Source organism: Amblyomma mixtum, chromosome 10 (genome assembly GCF_055824585.1).
Source record: "Amblyomma mixtum isolate Tamu chromosome 10, ASM5582458v1, whole genome shotgun sequence".
NCBI classification, from domain to species: Eukaryota; Metazoa; Arthropoda; class Arachnida; order Ixodida; family Ixodidae; genus Amblyomma; species Amblyomma mixtum.
Window position 1 is genome coordinate 65470250 of NC_143021.1, and position 10788 is coordinate 65481037.

Below are 10788 nucleotides of genomic sequence, written 5' to 3' on the forward strand. Positions count from 1 at the left end.
GATGGCGCCATCCCATTTAGTCTGTAAGAACTCTTCCGTGGAGATGTTTTTTTTTTGTTTCTAGCCAAATAATAAAGGAAGTAAAAGTTGTTGCTAGCCGCGACATATGCCATCTAAACCTGAGCTGCGGCTAGTAGGAACAAAAGGAAAGGCAGAGGGTAGCGAGGGGAGGTGGCCCACGCGATGTTTTTGTCGCCGGCCCCGATTTATTACCTTGCGCGCGGGGGCACAGACGTACACTTCGCCTTCGCGCACCGCGCGGTCCAGCTAAATGTTTACATTCCGTGCGCGTGCCGTGTTCTGTCACGGAAGGAAAACAAAACGCGTGCGGCTCTGTACACAACAAAGTTACCACAAGCGGAGCGTTCTGTCACTGCGCGCAACTACCTGGTGCGGAACAGACGGGACGTCAAGTATTCACAAGTTCGTAGTATTCACAGAGGCTCACCAGAGACTGCTGAGGAGTGTGCGGGCTGCCCTGCCTGATCTAGTGTTTCAGCTGCGCCACACTCGCCACAAACGTCGCTTGTAGCTATTCTGTGGTGCACCCGTATGTCCCCGAGCCACATGCATCTTGCAGCCGCACGGATGATCATCGCGCACAACAGCTGTGTTAGGGAGCGGCCACTGACGCTGTTGATGCGCTCACCTCGTGCGATTCACGGGTCGGAGTGCTTGTGTCGGAGGTACTCGTAGATAACTGCTCACACGTCCTCCAGTGCGAGAGGCAGATCAATGGGAAGCAGCTGGTGTGCAGCGGTCATGAGTTAGCCAGCTTGCGCGCAATTACGCAGTGGCCGGACGCTCACTGTGCACAAGGAGCGGAGCCGCGCCGGGCTAGGCGCGCACGGATTTCGCAAAGTGATTCACGATGCCATGCAGCCGATAGAAACTAATAAAGTTTCCAAATCGGTGTATTTATAGTGAAGGCATGGAATGTAGAGCAATCCTGAAATGCTATGTTGCACCACCTCCAGCTTTGTAAACCGAAGTGGCTGATCTGCCTTTGTACAACCATCTTTCAGAGCAAGGATCTTCAGCCAGAACCTTCTGAGGCAAGGCTTTCAACAGCTACAGCCAGCAGTTGTCCGTACCAGGGCAATGGTTCTGTCGAACACAGCACTAGATCTGAAGCTGTCTGTGAGTCCTTATTGTATTTCGCCCATTGTGTGTGGATAACTATTTGTTTCTCTACAGTGGCACCAGCTGCGACTTCTCCTGGCCGTGTCACAGAGGAGCCCTTGCTGCTTCCACCCTTCGTCCCGGCCACATGCAGCAGTGAACCACTTGACTGCACATCTCCACAGGGTGACAGGCCAGACTCTGACTCCAGCTACTCTCCAACCTACCATGACGATACCGAAAGGTGGGCTCTTCACAGCTGCATGGGTTTTGGGCCTAACAGTTGGCACTATTCTGATTCCAGTGAGTCATCCGCAGAGAGTACACCATCCCCCCTCAGAAGAAGAACGGCAGTTCTTAGTCTTTGAGAGCTGTCTGAGGGAGCTGTTCCAGACATGCCCAGAGTACTCTAGGCCTTGTGAAACCACCATTACCACCAAAGGCAGCTTCATCAATGTCATCAGCATCTGTTCTCTGGAGCATGTCCGCACGTGTAACAGCCAGCCTGTCATCAATGGAAGGGCAGCAGGAAACCTTCTGCTCTCCAGCCAGCTTCTCTTTTCAGGAGCAAATGTAGCTTCCACACTGAGGATGCTGCGCCACATGAATGTGCAGGTCCCAAGTGGCCGGACCTTCTACAACTATCAGGATGCCCTCCTGTTTCCTGCGATAGAAAAGGTGACCAACAAACCATACTTATATATTTACCCCAGCTTGACCAGATTTTTTCAAAAAAGTTCAATTCTCGCTATCCAGAAGGCAGAAATGAAGTTCAGATTAAACGAACACACTTCTACTGACATCACTTTTTTGTTGTTTTGTAGTAACTACCGCTGCAGTAGTGCACAATCAAACTAAGTTGTTATTTTACACAGGGCTAGTCAAGAAATTGAATAACATTTCAACAGATCTGGCTACAAGAAGAAGCTGAACTCATGGACCAGTTGAACAAGCAAGAGGTTGATGTCACCGGTGATGGACGATTTGACTCCCCTGGGTTTTCTGCCAGGTTCCTGACATACGCCACGCATGTTCAGCAGATCAACAGAATTCTTCACTCCGTCAAGGTCGAGCTGGGGGAGGTCAGTAGACACGTCTGTGGAAAGCTGTTGCAGTAATTCAGTGATTTATATTTATGTAAGTCGTTGGTAAGCTGAGTGAAAATACAGGAATGTAATGTTTGAAACCCGTCTTCATGCAGTCGGAGCAGGCAATGGCCAGCGTGAACATGGAGAAGGAAGGCCTAATCAAGCAGCTGGAATTCTTCAAGGAGAAATGTATGGCGTGCCACAAAGGTTTATATGGTATATAATTTATCGTTATCCCCCCGACAATGCATAACACAGGTATCAAAATCCGGTCTCTCACAACTGACCGTCACCCTGCCATACGAAAGCACATGCAGACCCGTGAACCCAAGATCAAGCACTACTTTGACATTTGGCACATCTCAAAAGGTAAGAAAGTTGAGAGCCTGAGTGAAAAGATGCCTGCTTGCACAGAATGTGCTGCAGGCTTCCCTGGTATACCTTTTTAAAATTGAGGTGTCAAGAAAAAGCTAGCTGTGGCAAGCAAGCGGGCTGGATGCCAGGAGCTGGACATCTGGATTCAGTCAACTACCAACCACATGTACTGGGCAGCCCACGCTGGAGGGGGTAATGCAGAGCTGGTCGTCGACATCTGGCGGAGTATGCAAAATCACGTCATCAACCAGCACTCTGGACATGGCGGACTGTACCCAAGGTGTCTCCACAGCGACATGCCAGAGGAGACAAGAGTTTGGATGGACCCCAGTGAGTTGTTTTTGCCCTTGTCTAAAGAACTTGTTTTAAAGCATACCTTTTCCTCAAGAGTCCCAGGCATACGAGCAATTCAAGCAGATCACTGAGGACAAGCGTCTCCTCAAGGATATCACGCAGATGTCCCCCCCATGGCCAAACGTTTGCTCTGGAGGCATTCCACAGCGTCTTGATTGACTTCGCGCCAAAGTCTATGGCATTTTCTGCAGCAGGGATGCTTGCAAGGTAATATTATATTGTAGTTCTGTCCTGTATCTAGAGGCAGTTGGTTTATTCCAAGAGCCAGCACGTAACCACATCCACGTACTCCAGATCATTAGGCAGCATTGCCATCCTATGCGATATCCTCAACTTACAGGACGCAACTTGCCATCCTCCACTTCAACGAAAATGCAGACCGGTCCCAGGCGAAGACAAAGGAAGGCAATTCACGCTGGATAATGAAGACTACCAAGGCGCGAAAGGGCCATCACACAGTGTGTCCCATCAAAACAGCTACCACTTACAGTAAGTATTATGCTTCATCCCAAAGGAATGACTTGAGGGGAGCCTTTTGGAATGAAGTAATATGAAGATTTCATTTCCAGAGTATGTCGGAAAGCTTGTAAAAGAAGTTATCAGCAGCAGCGAGCTCTGGCAATCTCTCTCTGATGCATCAGAGGCCAACACAAGTACTTTCCCAGCACCAATGACCTCGGCCTTCACAAGGCCTTCTCTTCAGGAGCTTGTGGAAGCAAGGAGGTCCCGCTTCAGCCAGGGTCCCCAGTGAGGCTAGACCAAACAGGTGAGGGCGACAACATCCAGCGTGTTTGAAAGTCTGAACTGTCTGACGAGCAGCAAGATGTGTGTTTCCCCTTCTGCTGCACCAGAGGCCGACTAAGCATCTTCGTGGCAAGGCTCGGAATCCTACTTTGCAACTATAATCCGGACCAATGGCTGGCAATGACATCACTCACACTGTGTCCCATGCAAACACTTCCAACTTTCAGTGAGTAATATGTGTAACTTTCGCATAAATGACATTCGGGGCGTATTTTCTAACAATATCATGCGCAGATTTCCTTTCCAGAGCACACCTGAAAGTTTGTGAATGAAGTTATGAGCAGCGACAAGAGTCAGCGATCCTTCTAAGATGCATCAGAAGCCAGCCTAAGTGCTTTCCCGGCACCAACGATCGGCTTTCGCCAAGGTGAGGGTGACAACATCCAGTGTGTTTGAAAGTCTGAACTGTCTGACGAGCAGCAAGATGTGTGTTTCCCCTTCTACTGTAACGGAGGTCGACATGAACGTCTTGTCAGCACATACTTTTACAAGTTTCTTGCAGGTCCAACCGGCTACAGATTCCCAGCTTCCTGTCAACCCGGCCGCAGATTGTATGGACATGCCAATACACGTATCCTTTGTTGAATGGTCACCTTGGCAACCAACATCTTTGCAGAACAGAGACTGGCTTGGCCAGATCACACAGATTTTTCTCTCGGCAGAACCTGCGTGCTAGAGAGCGCGTATCCCAGCTGGCGGATAGGGATGCTCTTATCACAGTCTGGCCCTGCTCCTCTGCAATTTGTGCAGTCACTTGCAAGACACTGTCAGCAGGAATAAACTTTGATTCAATGCGCCTGCAGTTACATTCCCCTTGACTGGCAGAGGAGCAATTGAGGCAAGTGTGATAAGAGTTGTGCTTGCACCCGCGGACTAACAGGCATTCAGATTTGAGCAGGATCCCGACCGCCTACCAAGCGCCGGAAGAATTCTACAGATACCTCTAAGCAAGTCAATAAACTATTTTACAACTGCTATTCTGAGTGGATTTGTGCATCTTTTCGTACTTTACCGCATGGCTGAAATACAGAGCTATACGTTATGCTGCAAAAGAGCAATGGAGCCACCTAACTTACTGATTTTGAAACGCTGCTAAGCAAATACATTTCCTGCGATTCAGTTGTGTATGGCTGTTTGATGAGCTGCAGAACAAAATTTTGTGAAGATGTGGAAGGTTCACACCTTGTTGGTTCATGTATCAGCAGGTTAGTTGAATTCTGAAAGTTTTGGTCCACCACCACAGTTCTGTAAGCCTTTTAAACAACTCTTATAGAGCAGTTAAATTACAAATAAGTCTTTGCTACACAGAGACTGAATAAGCAGAGTATATTCCAAAAAAAAATGGTCTGGATGAATTACAATGTGCAAAAGCTGTGATGCACTGCAAGCAAAAATGTGGTATGAGGTGATCCAGTTCTTTATCCTCCCAGTGGCAAGCTGAAATCCCATGTTCGGGTGCGTAGGATGCCTACCTTTGGACGATTCACAAGGACCGTGGGTCGGCACACTCACTCATGAGTGCACTCGTATCACCTCACTCGCGTCTGTGAGCGTGGGTGGTCATGAGTGGAGGCAAATGCCGCGTGACAGTGGAGTTTGTTGCATGTGCTTATTTTTTTTTGTTGATAGCTGAGGGAAGTACATATTCAATGCCGAAGGCGCTCGAGGTAGCATAAGGCATCATACCGGTGTCTATTTACAAATGACGCAGAGGATTACACTGGCGCGAGAATGGAAATATTTCGTTGTTGTTCACCTCACTAGTTCACCGTTGGCATAGGCGCAGGTTCGCGGGTGCAGTGAACCGATACGAGTTGTGTCCGATCTTTTGATCGAATTTCGCAATACGACAGCTAGAAAGGCAGATGTCTGTTGACATGCCTCCTACACGGCTCGAGCTCATATACACAAGAGTTCCAATGCTTGCTGCTGAAACCACGACTGCCAACTTCTCGGCGATAACTAGCATAAGGTGGGATCTAGAGTACTGCCGTGGACGCTTCGTTTTTTTTTCTATGGCCGGCCGTGTGCACTGTACAGCTCTGCTCGGGCCATAATTTTTTTATTGGGCCAGATCCATACTTGTCCTAGCTCTTCAACCACACAAGCTAAGCTTGTGCGGTTGAGTGAGTGGTCATGAGTTTGGGTGACGGGTTGCGAATGTGAGTGGACATGAGTGCGAGTGTGTGAGAGGACGTGACTGAGTGCTTGTGAATGCGAGTGGACATGGGTGTGAGTGAGTGCAAGTGGCCGTGAGTGTGAGTGTGGTTGAGCAACCTCTCATGGTGCTGAGGTATGACAAGGAAGAGCTTGTCCTTGCCCGTCAGGCAGAGACTTTGTCTATACTACTGCACAGACACTGAATAAGCTACGCACATTCCCAAAAATGGTCTGCATCTGTAAATGCTGTGATGCATTGGAAGCAAAAATGAGGTGCGAAATGGTTCAGTACTTTATTTTTAAGAAGTTGCAAGCTGAAAGCCTACATGGTTTTCAGCAGTATATTTCGCTCTTATCGCCTTCACCATGCAGGCAGGCAGTGGCCTTCTGTTGTGGCGCCCAAGCCGCCCCCAAAGCCAGAGCACACACTGCCTGTAGGCAGCAAACCGGTAGCGTCTGAAACAATGACAATGACTAGATGTAGCAAGCAGTACACAGGTTGAAGTTGATCAAATGCGCATCCAAGTCGGGAGGGGACAGAATGTTCTGACCCCTAGCCGCCTCCTAATTTTTTTTTTAATTCAGCCAGAAGAGTGCCTGTTCTGCATATTTACTCAGTGGAACCAAAAACAATCATTCCTGTGACTACACTAAACAATGGTGACTTGAGTGTGACGACCCCACATAATGCGCAGGTCCACACGGGACGGAGAGGCAAGAAGACACCGAATGGCTCAGTTTAAACAAAATGATGTAATCAATAATTATACATGATACATCAGAGGCTGGGGTGTCCGACGTGGCGACGCCGTCATGGGGGCGATGGATGGTCTCCCGAGTTGCGATCCGTCGGTGGCTGGCAGAAGCTGCGCGCCGTCCGGCTTCGGCGCTGAAGGACCCTTTTCCGTGAACGATCTCGTCCTGTCCGTCCTTTCGTCCGCACTCGCCAGCTATATCTGCTCCGCCGGCCACGCCCGATCTCCTGTCTTCCCGACTGGAATGTTTCTTTCTTCCTCCTTTCCACGGCGGCGCCCTGCGGCATCCCCGACATCCCTCGTTGGAATGTCGTTTGTCTCCCGCCGGCAGCTTTCTTCTCTTGTCCTTGTACGGCCAGGCATGCCTAATTGGGCTGGCTTTCCCTCCCGCCGGCGCCTTTGTACCATTGTACCCCTTCAGTGGCTTGCCGCCGCTGGGGGCTCCGTCTAGGCGGCGCCGCCGAACGCGGACCGTTTTAAGGGGAGACAAGGGAGTAGGACGGTTGAGCACAAAGAAGATTCCAACGAAGATATGGGCCCTGGTATTTCACGCACGGAACGTCACACTCGCTCACCCTCCAGAAGAATGTTCTCCGAACATCTGAGTCCAGGCAGCTCCCCTTCTTTTTCTGAATCGCCTCGCACATTCCGTCCGACAAAACACTTTTCGCTGCACACAACACCACTGCACTGCACCATATGCCGCAGCTGTCATAACTGGCGTCTCCAGGGGCAGCACTGATCTTCTTTCACAGACAAACATGAAACTCAGCACCCAAGCCTCTCCTCGCTAGTCCAAACTGGACGAAATAAATTTACCACAGTTACAAAGGAGCTCCCACTTCCAGCACAATCACGGCACAGACAAAAAAAAAAGATAACGAAAGGAAGTCGGGCATGTTCTGCATCCTGTGTAAAAGTGTTACTTAATGACAGAAAGGCTTAACTAGCAAATCCGATATTTTAACACATAAGCACATAGCAATGTTATGAGCTGCAGCATTACACAGTCTTAACCAGTCCCCAACTCCGCTCTGTTTACGCCATTAGTCCGACTTAGCTTTCCGATTTCGAAGCGGATATCGGCGTTCATGAGTCGTACCAAGTAATTCTGTGACCCCTTGTCTGCTTTGAGACTCGCGGGGGCTCGTGGCAGGAGCCTCTCTTGGCGTTATCTGCGCGGCAACCTCGCGCGCTCCTTCATCCAGCAATGCATGAAGTAAATCCGGTGGCATTCCTGCCGTAACCTCTGGCGCTTGCCGAACAAATGCAGGAGAGGGCGTTTCTTGCGAACAATCTGCGCGCTCCGCTTCACTTCGGTCCCCATCAAAATCTGCGCTTTCCCCCTCCTCATTTCGTGAATACTGAACCGGTGCCGACTTGAGGCGATTTGCGTGTATCCTTATCAAGCGGCGGTTCACGTCTCGGACCCTGAAGTTTACCGGAGAAAGCTTCTCGACAACCTCGCACGGTCCTCTCCACCTCGTCTGGAACTTACGAGCCAACCCAATCTGTCTTTGGCAGTTTTCGATGTACACGCTGTCCCCCACATCAAACGGCGCGTCTCTAGCACCGCGATCGTGCACCTCCTTCCTGCGCTTCGCCGCTTTCTTTAAGGGACATCGCAAAGGATTGCGATGTCCCTCGCCACTTGCAAGCGCGATTCTAGCTCAACCTTATAGTCGTCCAGTGAAGCGTATGGGACACGACGGGGGCCCTCTGGCACTTCACTAGGCTGGTCCGGGTCTCGGCCGTAGAGAAGAAAGAATGGCGATTCGCCCGTGCTCTCGTGTGCTGCGGAATTGTAGGCAAACATTGCATACGGGAGCCACAAGTCCCAGTCCCGCTGGTCGCGCGAAACAAAATGCGACAGGAACCCGGCCACGGTTTGGTTCAGTCGCTCCACCGCGCCGTTGCAAGCCGGATGGTACGGTGTTGTCTGCTTCTTAGTGATCTTATGCAGCTCGCAAACTCTCCTCATTAGCTGCGACACGAAGTTTGTTCCCCGATCTGTCAAGAGTTGCCTCGGAGATCCATGTCGAAGCACGATCTGTTCGACAAATGCTCTTGCAACCGTGTCTGCTTTCTGATCTGGGAGTGCTACCGCTTCCGCGTATTTTGAAAGGTGATCGACAAGTACTAAAATGTACCTGTTTCCAGAAGTGGTCGTGGGCAATGGGCCCATTATATCCATACCTGTCCGCTCGAAAGGAGCCGAAACCTCAGGGAACGGCTGAATTGGTGCTGGCCTGCGTCCCTTGGGTGTTTTTCTTTCGAGACAGGAATGACACTTCGCACAGTAGTCTCTAACATCCTGTCGCATGCCACTCCAAAAGTACAAACGCTCGACGCGCCTGCGTGTCTTCGCTACGCCAAAATGACCGGCGCACGGCGCATCGTGGAACGCGCGAAGAACCCTTTCTGTCCACGACCGAGGTATGACGACTCTCTCCCAAGCGGTTTTCTCTGGTCTCCCTTTCCTGGTTGGCCTCGTGCGCCGACACAGGGTGCCGTCTCTGCCAATGAAATAACCTAGCTGTTCGGGGTGAGATGGTGCGCCCTCTAAGCTTTCGATTATTCGCTTCAGGTCAGGATCTTTGCACTGCTCTGTGCGTAATTCGGCGGGGTCGACTACGGGGAAAAACTCATCTATAGCTGACACGGCAGCTGTACGGCTGAGCGCATCAGCATTCAGATGTGTCTTTCCTGACTTGTGCTCTACCTCAAAGCAGTATTCCTGCAGCTGTAGATTCCATCTAGCGAGTCGCGAGCTAGGGTTCCTGACACTCATCACCCATTTCAGAGGATGGCAGTCTGTGACTAGCTTGAATTGGCGGCCGTAAAGGTAGCATCTGAAGTGCTTTACTGCCCAGACAACGGCGAGGCACTCCCTTTCTGTAGCTCCGTACTTCTGCTCTGTGGGGCTCAGCTGTCGGCTAGCAAAAGCCACGGGATGTTCTTTGCCCTCGATAACCTGAGATAACACAGCACCAACTGCGAACTTTGACGCATCTGTGGCCAAAACGAAGGGCAAATTAAAATCCGGGTGGCGCAACAGCGGTGCACTCATTAGTTAAAACATTAAGTTGGGCTAGTTGGTAACGGCTTGAAGGAATCATATTCTTAGCGGTAAGAAACAGACACAACACCAAGATACACACACACAGGACACCCGCTAGACTTCAACTATCTTTACTGGACACTTGTACGACATAAATATGTATCACTGAGCACACGCAGGTGCCTCGTCATCCGCATCAGGTCTAACTACGCCCTCCCCTCTCCTGCAAGGCATACGGTTGCGCAGATAAACAATCTCTTTTTCTGCCAACGCCAGGGAGGGAGTGCTTACACACATGTCGCCCGCCTCTTGAATACGAAAGGCTTCGATAATTTCCCTTTCTTTTTTGTCGGCTCCCACATGCATCACAGACGTAGCGTCATATATAGGGATACAGCCTTTACAACTTCTGCAATGCTTCACCAATTCAGCTCCACCGGCCTGCGATGAAACATCCCTTCTGTGCTCTCTAATCCTGTCGTTGACACACCTTCCGGTCTGGCCAATATATACCTTGCCACAGGCAAGTGGAATGGTGTACACCACTCCCGTTCGGCAGGTTACAAACTTCATTTGGTGCTTTTTGCTGCAACACGGCTTCTTCGTTTCAGTGAATGCAGAACATAATCGTACCAGCTTTTCAGGGGCTGTCAACAGAACACCAACACCACACTTCTGGGCAACTTTTTTGAGGCGGTGGGATAGACTGTGATACCGCAATACCGTACGTCCACAGTCTATCCCACCGCCTCAAAAATTTGCCCAGAAGTGTGGTGTTGGTGTTCTGTTGACAGCCCCTGAAAAGCTGGTACGATTATGTTCTGCAGTCACTGAAACGAAGAAGCCGTGTTGCAGCAAAAAGCACCAAATGAAGTTTGTAACCTGCCGAACGGGAGTGGTGTACACCATTCCACTTGCCTGTGGCAAGGTATATATTGGCCAGACCGGAAGGTGTGTCAACGACAGGATTAGAGAGCACAGAAGGGATGTTTCATCGCAGGCCGGTGGAGCTGAATTGGTGAAGCATTGCAGAAGTTGTAAAGGCTGTATCCCTATATATGACGCTACG

General features: G+C 50.2%; 1 protein-coding gene across 1 annotated transcript; it reads left to right on the forward strand.

Moving 5' to 3' along the window:
• Positions 1-1203: 1203 nt before the first annotated feature.
• On the forward strand, positions 1204-4669 carry LOC149325982 (uncharacterized). Its single transcript, XM_089562545.1, has 11 exons — positions 1204-1366; positions 1427-1800; positions 2031-2204; positions 2324-2399; positions 2469-2579; positions 2667-2915; positions 2957-3146; positions 3280-3428; positions 3509-3705; positions 3791-3909; positions 3978-4669. The coding sequence occupies exons 1-9, from the start codon at positions 1351-1353 to the stop codon at positions 3688-3690; spliced, it is 1521 nt and encodes a 506-aa protein (XP_089418671.1). The 5' UTR covers positions 1204-1350; the 3' UTR covers positions 3691-3705; positions 3791-3909; positions 3978-4669.
• The last annotated feature ends 6119 nt before the right edge of the window (positions 4670-10788 follow it).

Excerpts from the sequence above, each read along its gene's own strand:
- LOC149325982 (XM_089562545.1), top strand. Across the intron at positions 2,205-2,323 it reads TCAAGGTCGAGCTGGGGGAG|TCGGAGCAGGCAATGGCCAG; the intron begins GTCAGTAGACAC and ends GTCTTCATGCAG. Across the intron at positions 3,429-3,508 it reads CAAAACAGCTACCACTTACA|AGTATGTCGGAAAGCTTGTA; the intron begins GTAAGTATTATG and ends TTTCATTTCCAG.